General features: G+C 33.5%; 2 protein-coding genes across 2 annotated transcripts in view; one reads left to right on the top strand and one right to left on the bottom strand.

Annotated features, from left to right (window-relative positions):
• The window catches only part of LOC129216203 (dual specificity testis-specific protein kinase 2-like), a 115749-nt gene extending 109493 nt beyond the window's left edge, over nt 1-6256 (bottom strand). Inside the window, exon 1 of the mRNA XM_054850389.1 lies at nt 6009-6256. The gene's annotated coding sequence lies outside the window, so the exon portion shown is untranslated. The remainder of the gene's footprint in view (nt 1-6008) is intronic.
• A 248-nt stretch (nt 6257-6504) lies between these two features.
• LOC129217552 (TBC1 domain family member 7-like) overlaps nt 6505-20799 on the top strand; it is a 63526-nt gene continuing 49231 nt past the window's right edge. The window contains exon 1 of the mRNA XM_054851877.1: nt 6505-6876. Coding sequence (XP_054707852.1) covers nt 6687-6876 — 190 coding nt within the window. The 5' untranslated portion in view covers nt 6505-6686. The remainder of the gene's footprint in view (nt 6877-20799) is intronic.

Genomic DNA, 20799 nt, shown 5'->3' with positions numbered 1-20799 from the left:
CCAAGTAAATTCAAAAGTAGGGTTGATTGGGAGAAGTGGGAACTTTGATGAAATATTTGTATTAGTGAAATACAAGACAACTATGATGACTTAGTAGGAATTGATAGTTCAACTACAAAAGCTGGTGATTAGTTATTTGTGAAACTTACATGAAAGAAAACCATCAAGATTTATATGGGTTGAATGTTGATAATGGATCTTCCTTAGCCAACTTTACATAGACGCAGTCATTTAGTGTTTCTAATTTCTTTTTACACTTATAGTTTTGGAAAATTTACCAAAATTGATCTTAATCAACTGCATTACGTTCATTCAACACACCTTTTCTCAAAAGGGGTCCTACTTACCCCTATCAACCCTAAATGTATGCTCTAAAAAAACAATAAATTCACTAAGTTGTTTTTTTATGCATGTTTCACTTAAACTTTGAAATTAAAGGCAAAAAAAGGAGAAACACAGTTGAAAACATATGTTATTTAAAGGAATGTAATGGTGTCAGATGTAAATGGTGTCTGACGTAAAAAAAATTTTACATCAAAAAAAATTTTACGTCCGACACCAAGATTTTAGTAAAAAATATTCACTTGTTACAAAATGAAAATAGGTTACATCAAAGAGATTGAAATTCTTACTTTGTACCCAAAAATACATGTATGTAGCTTTAAAATTATTGGCTCAGCATAATTAACTGCCCATTTTGGTGTCGGACGTAAAACACTTAATGTACCCCAGAGGAATTCTTTTACAAATCAAAATGAATTATATTTTGACACATTTTTGCAACATCACCAACAACACTGTGTATCTTTAAATGGTTATTCATCTCAATTCATAATATTAGCATGTATTTTTTGGAAAAAACAGAATTTCTTCGAGAGTCTCCAAATATGGTTTGAAAATGCTCAAGATGTTGACCTTGGTTTAACCTGCTGTAACTTAATTATAACTGAAGTGATCAAATTTTAGACAGGCATTTCAAAATATACAACTCTTTACCTTTAAAATGACACCTCATTTGTTTACAAATTTTAATTTTGAAAATTTGATCATCTGGTTGACCTTATCATGGAATTGCCCTTTTGATGTCATGCAGGGACATATTACCTACTGGGTTAAAAAAGATTAGGACCTTAAAAAGTTGGATGTTTGCTTTTTTTGTAACCAGTTTAGCTTTTTACCAGGGTTGGGTTTTGGACTATCTAAACTGGTTTAGGACAGGACAGGTGGTTTTTTTACCGTCCAAAACTATGCTAAACTTAAAGGTGTGTAATCTAATCAAGTCGTATTGACTGCAATATTCGTAATGCATAAATATAGACACATGCGAGGTTTAATTAATGAGTTTTTTATAATATTTTTTCCCAAAATGTTATTTTAAAAAATATTTTACTTAAAAAAATTGGCAATAACTAATACATAAAAACTTTCTTATGTAACACCTGGTAGAGTTATGAGAGGAAATTCACAACACTACCAAGAGAACTAATTTCAGTTCCATTTATAATTGAAAGGAATGTTATTAAATGTGCAATATTTAGGCGAAAAAAAAAGCTTAATTTTTTATATGATTTTTGCAAAAAGTTTTACATAATGTTCTAATGGAAATTATTTTTTAAATCATGGATTAAAGTACAAGACATTGATGATTAAACACTTATATTGTAAAACTTAGTGTTATTCTTTTTTTTTTTTAGTTCATATTTTTTAATACATTCTGAAACAACAAAATATTGTAACTTATTGCATTTAAGTCAATTATTGCACTATATTTTGAAAACTTTCTTTTGCACACATACATAAATGTCGAGATTTGGTTTATGGGGGAAAAAATTCATGCATACAAATTTTTAATGAAGAATTTAATTTCTACATAATTGGATCAAAATCAGAGCTGCATAAATGAACTACATGCATATTTATACTTGAATGTTTACATTGAATAAATATATTAAATAGTCAAAAAAAATAATAATTTTGACACATTTTGTTTTGTTTTTGATATTTTCTCATAAAATATAGTTTCTCAAGAAATAGTTTTGGATACTTTTGAACACAAGGGCTATGGACAGGATGATAAACTTGCTAACCCTGCTTTCATTTGCACACATGCATAAACATAGGGAAATTTGGTTGCTATTATCAAAAAAAAAAAAAAACTAATGCAAGGAAAATTGAAATTTTGATCAAGATTCAACTTCTATGTAACTAGATTAAAATCAGCTGCATAAATAAGTTGAATGTTCTCCATTGAATGAATGTTCAGTATAAAACATAACTTTGACACATTTTATTCTGTTTTTGATGCTTTCTCACAGAATGCAATTTTTCTAAAAATATAGTTTTGGACACTTTCGGACAGAAGGGTTTTGGACAGGGCGGTAAAAACCAGGGTTTTTACTGTAGTGTCCAAAATCTTACCAACCCTGCTTTTTACTTCATGTAGAATGGCTTTTTATATCTGAAATTTGGCTATCAACATTGATTAGGCATATCCAACACATTTAATGTGAATATCATATTAGATTGCTAAGTTGTTTCACACAATAATTCTTTAAATATGTGATCAAAATACAATTTTTGGGCAAAAAATGATTGTTTTGTATATGGTTGGTTATGTACATAATGGAATACATACAGAAAAGTATTTCAGTTGAATATAAATTTTTGAAATAAATATCCATGTAAATATCCATTTTGGGTATTTACCCGAGTTTATACCCTGGGTATTTACCCCTAAAAATAAATACCCGGGTTTTTTACATCACTAGTAATGTAACAATTAGAGACATACCGAGTAGCACTTTGGCCGAGTAGCCGAGTACCGAGTACTCGGCCTTTTACTACTCAGCCGAGTACCGAGTTACCGAGTAACTCGGCCTTTCACTACTCGGCCGAGTTTCCCAGTACCAATTATGTTGAAAGAAGGACCACCGACACACACCGATGAATTTTGAACTTATTGAAATAGTAGTATAGACCCTCCTTGTCCATATAATAGTTTTTAAGCTAAATTCCTGCTGAAATTTAACTACAAAATTTTGCAAAAATAATATTTTTCAAATTAAAAAGGAATAAATAAAAGGTATGACTTATCAAGTTGGAATTAAAACAAATTATACAAATTTATTCATTATAGGTCTAGTTCGCTAAACATAAATAATTTTTAAAAGCAAAAAAACAAATGTGCAGGAACACTGCAGACACATTTTTCTGTGTTACAAGGATCGTCTTTTCAGTGCATAACATGTGAACTAAAGAATGTAAAGGCATACGACAAAAAATTCGACTTTTGCCGGATGCCTTTAAATCAACCAGCTCACATTTTGTGCATTGAAAAAGAAATTCCTCATAACGCCAAAACACGTGTCTGCAGTGATCCTGCACTGTGCTTCTAACGTTGTTTTATTTCCTTTTATTTTTAAAGCTAAGGTATTTTTATATATCTTATAACTAATTTTAGTTTGTAGCAAAAATTCCACATTTGCACAATTTTTAACAAAAAAGTTTTATTAACTTTCGAGGCATTCGAACCAAGATTTATTCCATTGAAGTATTTCAAACTTCATTAATCTCAAAATTTAAATTTGAATTGTAAATGGTTGCAGAAAATTATATATGCTTGAGCTTTTTTGTAAATTTTAATATATTTAATTTTTTGCAACTACTCGGTATTGCCCGAGTATCTGATCAAAATTTGGCCGAGTGCCGAGTAGGCCGAGTACTGAGTAGTTACTGAGTACTCGGTACATCTCTAGTAACAATATTAATCAATACGTGAAATACACCGCCAGCTCAGTCATTTCCAGCCGAGGACTGCAGTTTCGTGCTTATTAGCACTCCTCAGCCCGGCATAGGAAAGTGACTGAGCTGGAGATGGAAAACCTCTTAAGGAAGCCAAGAGTGCGAAACAAACTGGTAGCTAATATAGAATAAGCAGACCAGACGAGTGAACGAAACAATGGTTCGGTTCAACTCAAAGATTGAACACGAGGCAAGGTATATTCAGTAAATTACCGCCCATTAGCCAGGGCTAAAGCAGAAATACGTGAAATACACCGCCAGCTCAGTCATTTCCAGCCGAGGACTGCAGTTTCATGCTTATTAGCATTCATCAGCCCGGCATAGGAAAGTGACTGAGCTGGAGATGGAAAACCTCTTAAGGAAGTCAAGAGTGCGAAACAAACTGGTAGCTAATATAGAATTAGCAGCTCAGTCACTTTCCTATGCCGGGCTGATGAGTGCTAATTAGCACGAAACTGCAGTCCTCGGCTGGAAATGACTGAGCTGGCGGTGTATTTCACGTATTTTTGCTTTAGCCCTGGCTAATGAGCGGTAATTTACCGAATATAAATATTAATCAATACTACAAGTACCTAGTTAAGTATTAAACATTGTTCAGAAAAAAAAGAGAATGTCTTATGACTGTGCACCGAATAATGTATATATTATTTATTTATGAATCATTTGACCGTAAAAGCTAACAGAAGAAAAATGAGTAAAACAGTTACTGCTAAATTAACTCCATTAAAATTGATAGAAATGTAAAATGAAATATCATACATAAATAATGAAAGAAACCTTAATTTTAAGTCTACATATTGAAGAAAACAAAGAGTGATTTGAGGATGCATTTACTATTTTGAAGACTTAAGTTTGTGCTAATTGAAAATATCAGATAAGTACAGATCAAAATATCTGATATATATCAAAATAGCCAATATATATCAAAATATCGAATATTTTTGATATTTTCAAATGCTGCTACTAAGCATCATCCATTGAAATGAAGGTCAGGGGTGATAGTGGACTGAAGAAAGATTTTCTGAAGACGGTGTGAAATTTTCGGAAACTATGAAGAAGCTTGACTAAATTTTGTAGAAATTTCTAAATTTTCGATTTTTTTCAGATGGAAGTACACCCTTTCAGCCCCTCTCCCCTCAGGTTCTTCCCCAAAACTTCCAGGGTGGGTTTCCGGACCATTCCCATCTCTAGGTAATGAAAATATTTTCTCATAATTTTAGTTTTTTATTGTTTAAACAAATGTATCTCTAATAAAAACAAATTCATGAATTTGCGAATTCCGAACAGAGTTCAACTACATTAAATATACTACCTCATTTACCCGATTAACAATTTTTTAGAAAGTAATGAAAGCACTTTCTTCTCTTTTAAGAGAGAAACTTTCATTATGGAGCGACTGACAAAAATCCTCTTTAAATCAAACTTTCAACCAATGCATTGACCATGCAAGAAGGGCAACTATTTTTGTGTGCTGAATAGACTTCAAGACCCCTTCTGTACTATGACAGTAAACGTTTTGTGCGTTTCATATTTGTACAAATCATATTCAATATCTCTGAAAACCGGAAAATTATTTTCGAACATTGAGTAGAACATTGAGTAATTTGTTAAGACAAAAAATAAGATTCATATTTGAAGTTTACTGTTTTTTTTTTTTTTTGCTTGTCGTAAAATTTTGCCAATTGCTTTCATACACTGGAACAGGTGTATGACAGATCTACAAAATATTCTGGGCTCATACGAAGATTTTTAAACAAGATTTCAAACTCGTATAAACATGCGCAAAAACAAATATATAAAACTCACTTTTAAATCAAAACAAAGAAATTTGAATGGATATGTCTACACACACGGCCAGACGGGGAAGCTCATAAAAGTTAGAATGTTTTTTCATGTTTATTTACTTATAAACATAATCACTTCGGCATTATAGAAAGAAGGAGTAAAATTTTAAACAAAATAAAACAGCCTGGAAATTCATTAAATTATCAAACATATTATCAAATTGTTGATGAAAAGATAAAGAGATAAGCCGACAGCAGACGTTGAAAAATTGAGCAGGAAACGAAATTGAAAACTACTTCAAGCAAATAATAAAACCTTTCATTACATTGAGAACTTTTATGTCTGGTTTTCAAAACTTGAATTTCTCTTATAAAACAGAAAGACTAAAAAGCAGATAATTAAAAAAATAAAAATAAACATACCCTTAAAATATTACAAGAAACTCCTCCTCGTTATGCACCTTGAAGTACAAAACCAGCAAAAAGAGAATGAGAATGTATCATGAAGCATTCAGTGGCAAATCCAGTTGTGAAATTTGAATATTACCACATCATTTCTGGACCTTTTAATGAGTAATAAATTCACTGAAACCACCGGTCACTACTCTACAATCAGTGGACTTTTAACAGTTTCCGAAACGAGAAATGTATGTAATGTTATCCATGAAGAGATTATATATTCAGAAGAAGTTACATTTCTGTGGCAGTTTAATTAGTTTTCAAGTTCACCACCAGAGTAGCAAACAGTGACAGTACATTTAAGAAAGATGAAATAAATATTGATTTTGAGATCAGTGTAGAAAAAAAACGGAATAAAGTATGCTTTTTATGTTTTTTGTAAAATCTCTCAATTTTCTTTTAAATAAAACAAAAATTTGAATACAGAATCTGGAAATGTAAAGGCACACGCTCCTTCTTTTTCTTTCATCATGTCGTCTGCTGTTTGTCTTCCTTTTTTTCAATTATAGTTTAAGTAATTTTAGCTAAATGAAGAAATGCAGTGCCATATATGCATATAAAAATGATACACATATTTGTATTCATGTCAAATATCTTGATGATTTAATGTTTTTTTCTTAGTTTTTATGTTCGAACAATGAAATGGGAGAAAAAGTGCGGAACTTTCGCTCTTCCTACTATGATAAAGTCGGGTTTCGAGGAGTTGAAGAAAAGAAATCGTTAGAAATTTTACTCAATGAAAAACCTATCGACAAAGAGAAACTATCAAAATTTTGTGTTCGAGTAACGCTTCCATCCATGTATCGTGAATATGTCTGGAAAGTTCTGTTAGGTTTGTTTTCCTTTTGTATTAATTTGTACTTAACGTAGTAGTTCTGTGACATAATATTCTAGATTAATTCCTTCCCGTAAGTAACTTCAGCCAAACTCTAAAAAAAAAAAAAAAAAAACTGTGCTCTTGATAGTGAAAAGTTTTTTTTTTTTCTGAATGAACTATTACCAAACTTAATTATATTTTGTTTTGTTAATTTTAATAACTATATTTACTGTATGATAAGTTGTTTCTTTTAGCTTATACATATTTCAACTTTAAGGCAGACTGTTCATTCAAAGCTGTGCATGAGAGATTAAAATATATGCTTAGTGTGTATTACGCTTTAAGTTTCCAAGTTCTACTATTAAGTAAGATAGGGATAAAATTCAACAACCATAGTGTAAGGTGAAATTTGAGATTGGAAAGGTTGAGCATAAGTTGAATAAAATTCAACTTATGCTATAAATGAAGGGAAGTTGAAAATTTTCGAGGCAGGTTTGAGTGTAACTCTGCGAAACCAGTTGCCACTCAGTCTACAAGTCTAGTGGCAGCTGGCCACAGTGGCGGCTCGTCACTATGGGCCAGGTGGGCCGAGCCCACCCAACAAAATAGTGCCTAATTAGATTATTTAAAAATGTTTTTTATGCTTTAGTTTTAAATAAAATCAGGGCATGAAACTGATTTTAAATTTCTAGCACTCTGCTAATCGCTAATATAAGAAAAAAGTGTTCCTTTTCTATCAAATAGCGACACGCTTTAAGCATGATTCTTTAGGCCCTTTTAACGGCGGCCCACAACTTAACCAACTGCGAGCATTAAATCAAAGTGACGAAAGCGGCAAGCGACATCACCCCGAACGATGCGTATGGGCCATGGGCTGGCTCCCTTCCTGCCCCTTTGAAAAATATCTTCATCCAATAGCAATAGTAGAAGCAATGGGAGAAATGTGTCTCGTCTCGCGTCGCTTATACAAAATTTCAGTGAAGCGATGGGCAGAATTTTCGAAGCCCACCCCACGGGAAAAGGAAAAGTTCTCTCATCGCTTTCTCTTTCTCTCTCTCTCTCTCTTGATTTAATCCATTTTTTCCTTTTCTTTAATCTTAAAACAGCTGTTAGTATGAAGTACTGGGGTTTACAATATTTTGGGTTCCCACTCTTTTCATTGCATGGGATGTCCATTTTAATTTTTTTATTTTTCTTTATAGAACTTAGAGCGCATTCTCGAAATTTCTGAATAGATATTTTATTTTTGAAAAGGCGTTTGCCATTTTTTAAGTTTCAGTTTGAATTTAGGTTCAGTTGGTTTTCAGTGTCCTGCTAATATAATAAGACTTTAAATTTTTGAATTAAAAGCTGTACCTAAAATAATCTTCATTGCGTGAGATTTTTTCAATTTTCTTATAAGCTATGATATTTGGTTAAAGTAATAAGTCTTAACCGTGTTGGCCTTATTATAATGCCTTTTCTACGCTAGCGTATTCTAATGTTTAGCAAGCCTAAATTATTACACAATGAGAATTAAAAGTAATTTAAATTTCTTATAAAAAGAATATATTAGTAATTAAGTAAACTGTTTCTAGAAAAATTAGTTACCATTTTCGTAATTTGATATATATGAGGCAGTGAGAAGCAAAGGGATGTAAGTGGCAAAATTAAAAATTTGGAGATAACCTGTACAAATGGTAGGTGAACCTCTCCGGCTCTCCTCTGATATGCCCCCCTCTTGGCGAGATTTTAATTTTTCGCTCGATACAAAAATCGCCAATAAGGCGATAACTTGGCAACCCTGGTTTTGCAACTTGAACGCTGGAAAGTAGTTTCTCGAAGTCTCTTTTTGCACGTGTCTGTGTGGTAGGAGGTAGGTGCTCATATGTTCCGCTCTTAGGGAGATTTTAAGTTGAATACTCTAAAATAAAGTTTCAATCCAAACTTTATTTTAGAGTATTCTTTTTCTTGTTGTTTTTTAATGTTAATTTAGTTGAATTTTCTATTTTAATTATGAGTTCGGTTTGTGATGTTGTCCAAAAGTATCAATTGAAATTTTTGAATGAATCTTCTTTTTCTTTTTCGTCAGGTCGTCCAACGTTTGGACGTACCGGAGTCCTAAATAGATTTTTTATATTTAAACTAATTGAAAATAAAGAGGTTTTTTTAGAATTTTTAAGGGAAATTGGTTTACTTAAGAATGAAATGTTATGTTCTAGATGTAATTCTGTTATGAAAATTAAAAAAACTAAAAAATGTTCAGATGGGTTAATTTTTTTTTGTAGAAAGGTTATTGGGGGTGTTGTTTGTGGAAAAGAAGCAACGATCAGGAGTGGGTCATGGTTTAGTTCTAGCAAGTTGAAAATAGAGGAGATTTTTTTGATAACATATGAGATTTTAATTGGGACCAAAACTGCTGATATTGAAAGTCAATATTTTTTTTCATCACAAACTTTAGCCGATTGGCGAAATTATATTAATGAAGAAATATTAAATTACATTGAATTAAAATCCGAACAAATAGGGGGGGTTGGGAAAGTTATTGAAGTTGATGAATCTAAATTTGGGAAAAGAAAATATAATCGGGGATAGGGGTAGGGAAACTCTATTTTTGGCAATTAAGCAGTGGATACTACCAGGCACGACGGTGCACTCCGATTGTTGGAGGGCATATGATACATTGGGGGAGGAGGGGTATGAGCATTTAACAGTCAACCATAAACTTAATTTTGTAGATCCAGAAACTAAATGTCACACTAACACAATTGAATCCACATGGAGACACGTTAAAAGTACTCTACCAACATATAATAGAATAGGGGATTTTAAATTTTATTTAGCTTATTATTTATACAAAAAAAATTGTGAATACAAAAATGAGGATATGTTTGTAAAGTTTTTGGAAATAATTCGCGAAATTAATTGGGTGGAGTACAAAATACAAGTAAAAAAAAAGGTTGTTTTTTTTGGAATTTTTTTTGTCAAAACAAACATAATTTAAATATTTTTGTAAAGTAATGATAATAAAAAATGGGATAATTTCCCTAAGAGCGGAACATATGTGCACTGCCTCACGTGAGGAAGTAAAAGAAAAGTAAAAAAGGTAAGTGAACATATTTTGAATTATTGTGTTTTTAGTGTGTTTCTGGTAGTTTGTATTTTGGTCTGGTTGGCATTTTTGTAGCACAAAAATGGTGTTAATTTCACATAAAATCTGTGACTTTATTGTATACTGAACGGAGGAGATCTGTGACTTATATCCGACTGTGATGTATATTAAGAGTTGGAGGGATAACGGACCGAGCGGCAGCGAGGTCCTGGCGAGCCCGAGGTCTCATAGTACTTTCGTAATGAGACCGAGGCAGGGCCGGCGAGCCGAGGTCTCATTACGAAAGTACTATGAGACCGAGGGCTCGTATCCCGGAGAAACAACGGAAAAAAATTAATGCATTAATTTCATTAAATAATTAATGACATAATTTGAAATTTTCCTGTTGGCGCTAAAAAAGCATCGCTAAGAACGATGTATGACATATGACGTCATACATAGTTTTCTTGGCGACGCTTTTTTGGCGCCAACAGGAAAAAGTCGCCAAGAGGGGGGTATATCAGATTTGTTCCACCTCTCCTATGTCTTAGAGCAAGAGATAGCACTAGTAGCCCTGGTAGGTGCTGCTCTACAGCATGATTTAGAAAAAAACATCTATGAAAGCCTACCTAGGAAGTTATTTTTAAACGCATTTCACTCAAAACTTGAAAATGTCCAATTACATCCTTTTGCTTCTCCACTACCTCATATAATAACGAAACATGTTAAAGTGAAAGTTAATGCTGCTGCATAATCCCAGTCACAATCTAATTGTTGCTATTCTGTATGGGAAAAAAGAGGGGGGGGTGAGAAGGGCCACGCCGTCCCTATTTGCAAGGTCGTGTGGGGCACGACGGCGCCAGAGCCAAAAAGGGGCCGAGCTCTACCAATCAAAAATGCTTCCAATGAGAGAAAAAATCTCCATTCAAAAAAAAAAAATTTGAACTTTTCATTTTTCTATTAAAGTAAACCAAGTAACCAAGTTCCAAAACCAGTATTTTTCTATTAAAGTACCTGTGAAATTATACTGCTCATTAAAACAGACAATCCTCCTTGCTGCCTTTCTATAAGGGGGAAAAATACCTTGTTGTGTCTGAATATGCTATTCAAAAGCGCAATTTTTTACACTTAAAACACGTGATGCTGATTAATGCATACATCGCATTTTTCTTCATATGTGGAGCTACGAATGTTATTTCGGTGTGTCTATATTTTCACAAGTTTTTGCACACGAAGCAGCGCAAGAATACAAATACAAATACAAAAGTGACGACCAGCAACAGGCTCTGGGCCCAGCTAGACTGGTCCTAGTCAATTTACAATCCCCAGTGAAGATCAATGGCCCTCTTAAAACTGTCTACTCCTTTGCTCATTACCACCTCTTCCGGTAAGCTGTTCCAAGGTTCCACTACCCTGCTAAAATAATAATTTTTCCCAATATCCATGTCAGCCTGAGATTTAAATAGCTTAAAACAATGACCCCTTGTCCTGTTCACAGTGCTAAACTTTAGCCCCGTAACATCTTTCGTTTTAATAAATTTAAACAGCTGAATCATGTCCCCTCAGTCTCTTCTTTGCTCAAGACTGTACATTTTTAGCCTTCTAAGCCTGGAATCATAATCTAAGTGGGAAAGTCCACTTATTAGCCTTGTAGCCCGCCTTTGAACCCTTTCCAATACATTAATGTCTTTCTTAAGATAAGGAGACCAAAACTGAACAGCATACTCCAAATGGGGTCTTACCAAACTTCTATATAAGGGCAGAAGAACTTCTTTAGATTTATTTGAAATAGATCTATTGATAAACCCAAGCATCTTATTGGCTTTGTTGCTAGCAATGCTGCACTGTTGGCTAAACTTTAAATCCTGACTTATTAGACCCCCAGATCAGTAACTTTGTCTGCCTGACTAATGACTGAACCTTGCAAATAATAACTTGTACACTTATTTCCATGCCCTAAATGTAGCACTTGACATTTCCCAACATTAACAGCCATACCCCATTTATCAGCCCACTCCGTAATATGATCTAGATCCTCTTGCAGCTGATTTGCTTGTTCTTCATTTTCTACAGTCCCCATAACTTTGACATCATCAGCAAAACAATTCATGTGCTCAGAAATATTTTTGTGAATATCGTTCATAAAGAAGAAGAGATTTGCTATTCCCCATTTTTGTTTTTGCGGTGAATACGTTATTTGTGCAATCTGTCTTTTTGTGATTTTTAACTACTTCCCTGGTAATTCCACTGCATCATGTTATCATACATTAAAAAATATGATACGCACATTAGCATATTATTTACTTGTGCATAATATGCATTTTTTTTGACAATAATTTAGATTAACTTTTAGTTCCAAAAAGTAACGACTTGACCATATTACTCAATTCCTCCATCCCCTTTTTCTTCAGCTATTTGTGTATTAAATTAAAGAAAGAGCTTTGTGACAAGACAATGTGTTTGTTTTAGACATTAAATTCAATGCCTTTTTAACGATTTCATAAGTTAGAAGTATTCGTTTTAACGGCAAGTTTCAGTTTCAGATTTTAAAGGGCGGAATATCCTCTGCAATATTATCCTTTAATTCAGAAATATAGTCAGTCACCTCCTATTCCGTGACGCAACCAGAGGGAGGTTAGGGTCCAGAGGACACCCCTTTGGTTGCACCACCCGTGCCACCTCCCCTCCCGAATGCTTATTTGAATGTTTTCCAAAAATATTTACTTCTGAAGGGGGGGGGGGGAATGCATTCAACAACTTGATTTTAATAAAGAAAAAATAATAATGTTAGAGTAAAACTTTAATATCCACAAATTGGTCAGCTACTCCCCCTAAGTCCTATTTCTTTTCTTTTTCCCAGTTCGCATGAAAATGAGAAAAATTTCAAAATGCTACTCTGCCGAATCGCCCCCCCCCCCCCCCAGCCCTTCGCTAAAAGAATTATGGATCATCTCAAATTTCATTTCCAGATCTTCAATTTCACAAAATTTCGAGAAGGCTCCCGAATCCGAAACAACATCGCTTGAAACTCCGTTCGAAAATCACTTAAATTGCGTTTTTAGTGCTTCAATTTCGAAAGATTGCCGGCTCTAATGTTATCAAATATGGTCTTACAATCACGTTTTTAAGACTTCATTTTCAAAAAATATTCGGGCAAAGGGGCCTCAAAATCTCCTTCCTGAAATATCATCAAAAATTAAATTTTTCATAAGTCTTTTGAAAAACCTAAGTTAGATTAGCCGCTGAACCACTTCTCCTAATATCATAGAATACTGCTTAGGTTTTTAGGACTTTAATTTTGAAAAAAATTTCAGGGGGGACCTCCAGAATTCCTTTCTTGTAAAAATATTCAAAGTTGTCTTTAATTGCGTTTTTGTTCAATTTCGAAAAATTGGTGGGGAGAAAAGGGAAATTGATTTCTATCTATTTTTCGAAGAAAAAAACGATCGGGTAGAATCTCAGAGTTCTATTCCTTATTTTAATGTCTATAGATATGACCTATAAAATCATGTTTTAAGGCTTCAACTTCTATAAATTTCCGCAGATCGCCTTGTATATTTTCCCCCCATAACACCACCAAAGACAGTCTAAAATTGCGTTTTTCAAACCACAACTTTCAAAATTTTTCCGGGGAGAATCCTCGGACCCCTCTTATAAAAAGATTTTTTTTTCAATTTGTGCCCCTTAAACCTATTATTTAGTTGCGCCACTGCTCCTGTTGCCATGTTTTGACAGGCATAAAAATTTTATTAATTATTCATCACTTAGAGATTAGATAGATATTCAAAGTGACTTTAACTTAGATATGAAAATATTTTCTTCTTCCAAAACGCATTAGCGTATCAAAGGAGCTGCTGAACTCAAAATAATTTCGAGATATGGAGTAAAAACGTACACCATATTACGAAATTAAATATTCACGCTTTTTTTTGTGAACTAAATGCCAAACGTACTTTATACAATTTTGTATTTGTCTACAAAACCTCCCACCAAATGTTAACTATATTTTCCTCGAACGCCTGAGCATAAAGGCGCTCAAAAGACATTTGCACGACGCGCCAATCAGGCTTGGCGCGGCCCTGGGGTTGAGTTCTTATTGGTCTTCATTGCCTTATTATTTCGCACGCCCACCTTAGTTCTCTTAATTTTATCTGTTTTCCTTTTTCTTGTGAAAACTTTATACAATTGTCTGAGGCAACCCGACCTTTTTTGGGATGGGAGGAGAGTGGTTGAGTTCTCAATTCACAAAATGAAACTCCGAATTTTACCGAATGATATAAATAAAGCATGGACACATACTAAAACATAGTTAGAAGATAAATTAGGTCTGAAAAGCTATATGAACTCCGAATTTGCTAAATAAAGAAACTTTTGGGAGGCCACAATGACCTCCATCAGGGCGCCCCTGATAAGAGCGGGCCCACCCACCAAATTAAGCCACAAGCCGCCACTGGCTGGCCATTCATAAAATTTCCTAGTCTTGACCTTTAGTACAGGCTTTTGTTCCAGAAGTATTTTATACTAAGTAGATGAATTGAAATCGACCCTTACCACCATCAAAGGTGTTGAATTCTTAAAGATTCATGTGATACCAATTTTGGAAGTTATTGCAGTCAGGGGCGTGCGCAGTGCTTCAGTAATGGGGTTACCACTATACCAGAGGTGCCCACGTAGGGGGTCATGACGCAGACTGCACCATTGAAATTTTTAGGGGAGGGGTGTTTTAAGGGGGCTGTTGATTTGGGGAGGGGGTCTCTGTGATATTTATGGGGGGGGGTGCACCCTTGCTATTGGGGGGCACCACTAATTATACCAGGGAGCCTGGGGGGTAGATAATTACTAGGAAAGGAGTACAGGATAGGAGTGAGGTCAAAAAATTAGGCGAGTGTATGAAATCAGTGCCATCTGAATTTTTTCAAAAAGCATCTTAAATATAAAGAGAGGTTTTAGCTTTTGATTTGAAATGGTGACAGGGAGTAAAACTAAATCCAAATATTAGAGATATGAACCTAATTGTAAGAATAAGATTCACTCAAAATGGGAGGGGGGGGGTTCCCTGAGAAATTTTCGAATTTGAAGTCCTAAAAAAGTAATTTAGAACTTGTACTTGTAGCTCTAACAATGCAATTTCAGATAAACTTCGATGATGTGGTGGAGAAAAATTCGGGGGCCCTCCTTTGGGAACTTTTCAAAATTGATCGAAGAACTTAGGCAGCGTCCACATTGAGCAGACCAGGGGTGTGCTTTGAGTTTTAGCGGCCCTGTGCGAAATTTGTTTTAATAGTCGATAAATAATCATTTTTGTTATTTATTCTCTCTCGAAACATAACCCACTGTAGTGTGTCACCCAGCTTTATAATTTAGTTCGAGATATTTATAAGTAATTACAAAATTAATGCGAAAAAATATGACATAAAATATGGTTGCAAAAAAAATTTTTAGAATCTGAAATAGATGTAATTGATGAAAAAAAGACTGGTATCCAAACTGCGTTGTTTACAGTCAGGGGGGTGGGGGAGGTATGAAATGCGAAATTGAAATCTAACTTCAGAACAATGTTCGGAAAAAGAATGAAAAATTTTGACCTTTTTCAGCTTTTTCACTTATTTTTAATACTAGCAAATATAGAGTCATTCAATGTCAAGTTACCTAGGGGTCCCCATTAGACCATCACCGATATGAATGAAATTTTATAGAGGTGTAGAGATGCCTTTGAAACTAACCTGTACAAATTTTCAACTTCCTAGATCCAAATCATGAGGATCTAGGATCTCCGAAAAATGTGATCCAAAATAGCAGATTAGCTTTTTGTTTGACAAGTTTAGACTAAGTTTATAGAAAATTTTATCACACTGGAAGCCTGAAATTTTTGGAGCTTTAAGTACAATTAGCTGTTAATACATTCAATAATTTTTGGAAATTCAAGCTCATTAGATTTTTTATAGCACCCGTGTAAACTTGTGAAAAAGCGCAGAAGGGAATTTTTTTCCTTAGATTTTAGGTTATCATAAAATTTGAAAAAAAAAAGGAATTCAAAGGCTTGTACTTCATGATTACATTGTAAAAATACTTGTTTTTAATGGGTTACAGTTTCAGAGCTTAAATATCTATTTTCTAAAAGATATTGTCATCCAAAGTGACTATCAAAACCGTTCAAGTAAAAAATTGCATTTATTTAAAGCATTGTAGCTCAAGTTTGTTGCCTCACATCTTCTTTTCGTTAATACAGTAAAAACCCTCTACACTAACAGGACAATTTTTTTTGTCCACAATAGAGGGGTGTCTATTAGGAGTGGTTTTACTGTACCATTAGAAAGAACAGATTTTTTCCCTTTCAAAATAAGTTTTTTCTTCGATGGTGTTCTTTCGAATAAGGATATAAGAAGGAATTTTAAATTCTGTCTGTCGTAACGAATTGCCGTGTTCTAGTTCAGATTACGTGAAATTTTATCACAATGAAAACCTGAAATTTTAGGAGCTCAAAGAACGTACTGACAACCAAAGTAGTTTTGGTTGTCAGTACGTTCTAGTATTTTTATGAATTTGAGTTCATTAATTTTTGTGTAGCATGCATGGAAAGTCGCGAGAAAAACACAGTGGAGAAACTTTTTTCTGGATTTTAGAAGGTCATAAATTTTGAACAAAAATGATTCAAAAGCTCTTACTTTGTAAATTCTATTGACAATATACTTGCTTTTAATGGATTTTAGATGCAGAGCATAAACATTGATTTTCTAAAAGATATTGGCATCCAAAGTGGCTGTCAAAATTATTCTGTGAAAAATAGCCTATTTTTAATGTGCTGTAGCTCAAGTTTGTCCCATTGCATCTTCTTTTTGTTTGTACCACTAGAAAGAAGATATTGTTTCACAATATTTTAGCGCCCCTTAACTTCAAAATAGTTTAGCGGCCCTGTGCGGCCGCACAGTTTGCCACCCCCTTAGCACGACCCTGGAGCAGACATGTGTCTGAGACCAAAATGTCTTCACAATAGCGCAAGGAGAAACCAGTTATTTCTCCCTCTTGTGCACAAATCGGAGCGTCCTCGAAAAATTCATCCTGTCTTCCCCGTGTTTCTTGTCTGCCCTCTGAATAGCAAGTAGCTCTATTTTAGAACATGTGTTTCACCCTTGTCTTCAAATATGGCGGTTGCTAAGGAATACAAAGTCAATAATAGTCTGTTAAAAACATGATGAAGTTTTGCATAATCACACACTTAATGATCATTCGAATAAATTCGCTGATATATATCTGATATTTATTTTTAAAAATATTATGGTATCTGATATTTTTGATATTTCTTTTTGGAACTACGATATTTGCTGCCAAAAAAGCTAGTTTTATTAATCTGATTCATTTATTACTGGTATGTATGATTATTTGAAATAATTTAAATTTTTTTTCAGCAATTTGTATATAATATGATATGAGCAATTCCTTGGGTAACTGACTCACATTTTTAAAGCAAAACTGTATTTTGCAACATCAATGCAAAATATGTGTTGAGCTAACGATCTTTTCTCCTCGATTATTGTATTTTTTAAGTAGAATTTAAAGATAATGATAGAATTATTGAAATACATTTTTGATGATTTTTAAAAAATTATTAAATGTATGGTAACTGACTGACATGGTACTTTTTAAAATATCAGTCAATTATTGTGTTTTTAACAAATTCTTAAAAATCAACCAAATCAATTTCAGGAATTTTATTAGACCATTAAATACAGGTTAAAAGATACAATAATCCAGGAGAAAAGATTGTTAGCTCAACGCATGTTTTTCATTGAACTTTACAAAAATACTTACAGTTTTACTCTAAAAAATGTCAGAAAATGTTTCCCCGTGGAATTGCCCATACATTATTATGCCATTAAATATGATATAAAATAATAGAAAATCGGCAACAGTGATTTGAGCATGCTGTTACTGTTTAAATAATTCAGTTTGTTTTAATCGAAAATGTTGGATATATCAAACTATATGATTGATATCAGAATCATTGCCTGATCTGGGGGGGGGGCTATCCTTTGTCCCGGGCAGCAATTTGTAGGGGCAACAAATTTACCCTATTCCTGCGGGGGAGGGTTATAGATATTCAATATAAAACTGGAAAAAAAAGGTAAATAAGCGCGGCAGTTTCATGATTTTGCCCATGCTTGAAAAAAATTAAGATACAGCCGGCACTGATCAAAATGTATGACATTTTCGACATTTTGGAAAATATCATGATATTTTCAGACCCTGTTGTCAAGTCAAGTCAAATATCAGTTTTTGACGTCCTAAATCCAACCCTGATAATATCCAAGCATTTTCAGAAGGGGAAAGTAAAAAATGAGCAAGTTATCTTTAAATAGTTATTTTAAATCAATTTAATGTAAAAAGATATAATTTTAATTCTTCAGTTAATTTCCAACATTAAAATATTCATGTAACATTTCTTGTAATACACAATTTAAAATTTTTCTAGTCTTGTAAATGTTTATTTATAAATTTCCAAAGGGTACAGATTTATTTGTACTTCACAGCCTAAGCTTAGAATGAGATCAATTATTTTTCCAAATGAGCCAAGTTTTTATCATTTTTTTACATTTTAGTTAATGTTGCATTTTAAATAAATGTTTTCCCCTTATTTCTAGCTGTTCAATGCTAGAATAAATGGAAGAACATACGTAATTGCTATTTGTGACATTTAAGAACATCAGACGCTTCTTGATGTGCGCGCAAAAGTGAAGTTGTCTAATGCGTGACCCTGCCCCTAGAGACAGTGGCATTTGGTCTCAGACACATGTCACTTCAGTGTGCGCACTGCCTTAAAACGATGTTTAAGGCGATCTTCAACAATGTTGGAGAGAGAGGGACACTCTCCTGGAAAATTTCCGAAGTTAGCTTTTAAAATGCAGTTTTAAGAGGATCTTTGGAAATGTCAGTAGCCAGAACCGTTCGGTATTTTCCAAAATTTAAATTCCAGAAATGCAATTGTAAATGATCTTATCCAATGATGTTATCTAAGGAGTTTGGATGCGCTCCCTCAAAGAATTTTTCAAAATTGAAGCTTTAAAATAGAACTTTTAGACTTTTTTTAGAAATTAAGTTGAGGAGTAGCTTGGGGATCTGCGCAAAATTTTACAAATTGAGGTCCCTGAAAACGAAATTAATGATGAAGAGGGAGTTTTCCTAAATATATAATTATAAGCCATTTCTGATGAAGACAGTGGAAAGGATGGGGCTTTTGGAAACTCTCTCAGATTTCTTTCAAAGTCAAAGTATCAAAAAAACTTTTCTAGGCTACCTTTGGTAACGTAAAATAAAGGGATAAGTTTCGGGAATTTCTCTCCCTTCCCTTTCTTTGTTATGTCCCAACATTCATTTTTATTTTTCAATTATTGATAAAAATATTGTGGAAACCTCTCTTCGAATTTTTCTTTCCTAAAACTATTTTTGTGCTTTAGATTTTAGTAGTAGGTTAAATTTTCAATTTCCAGCCTGATATTTTTGTTTGTTTGAAATTCGAGCGTTTGTGATCTCGGTAAAATTACTTTTAACATTTTAGATTAATGTTGCACCGTGATACATGAGAGGCTCTCGCCAAGGATGCAACAGGAAGAGGGGCTGTAATTTACCAAGATTATTTCAAAAAAATATTATGAATTTAAAGTTGATTATTTTAATGATTTTTTTAAAGAAGATCAGCAACAGTAGAACTGAAGGAAAAAAAAGAACCAATCCATAATGTTCCCTACACCGTTGGAAAACAAAGTATATATGTTGCATTTCCTGAGTCTTCTCTATACTTCTACACTGCAGTGGCATATCTGGGATGAGTTAGGGATGCTTTGGCATTTTAACTCTCAAATGGGAAAAGAATTGTATTGAAACATTATTTAAACAAGATGCAATATATGTTACAAATTAAAAGGAGAGCAAACTCCACCCAGAAATATTACAAAAGATTGACTAAACCTGCGTTTTTGAAGCGACAGGAGGGGTCCCTTTTCTCTCACCAAAACCATTCAAGGTCATCTTAAACTTTACTTCAATGTCGTAAGTATTCTGTGTGACAGTTCCCGAAAATTCCTCCCCTAATGAAGGTTTGCCTAAATAACATTTTTGGAGCTCCAATTTCGAAAAGTTTTCAGAAAGAGCTTTAAATCTCTCCTCGCTCTAACATCACCTGAAATTGTCTGAAACTGTTTTTTGAATGATAATTTTTAATATTGCTGGGGAAGAACAAACTGTAGCCCCCTCTCTCTAGAATTTCTAGAATATTAGAAGGTATAATCTATAATTGGGCTTTTAGAAATTCAATTGCAAATTTTGTCGGGGAAAGGAATCCGAACCTCTCCTCCCATTATCAAATATCGTCTAGTATTGCGTTTTTAAAACTACAATTTCGATTGTTTTCCAGGGGAGAAATCCTTGGAACCCCTACTTCTGCAGGAATATTTTACTTACGATTAGGTTCTAATGTTTCATAATGAATAGCTTATGCTATTTCATTAATGAATTTCTATGAAAGGGTATAGGAGGATTGCACCATCCTTAAAGTTCACCCAGTGACACTTGATGCAATATTACGCCACTGAGCTCCTTAAATTTTTACATGAGACCCTTCATTATTCTTTCATGAAAAGCATGATATTCCTTGATATTTTTTACTAAATGTTAAAATGTTATGTACTTCATTCATGTAAAAGGGGGTAAAAATCCATTTGAAGGGTGTCAAAAAGAGCTAAAATTCTAATTTTGAACCTAACTTGATTTTGCAAAACATAAGTTCTTCCTCTCTGCAGCAATTTAATGAAAACATTTTTTTAAAACTAATGTAACATAGCTGAAATGCCCAAACTTGAAGAAGAAATGATAAA

This window comes from Uloborus diversus, chromosome 2 (genome assembly GCF_026930045.1).
Source record: "Uloborus diversus isolate 005 chromosome 2, Udiv.v.3.1, whole genome shotgun sequence".
In the NCBI taxonomy this organism is placed as follows: domain Eukaryota; kingdom Metazoa; phylum Arthropoda; class Arachnida; order Araneae; family Uloboridae; genus Uloborus; species Uloborus diversus.
This window is presented reverse-complemented; position numbering and strand designations above follow the sequence as displayed.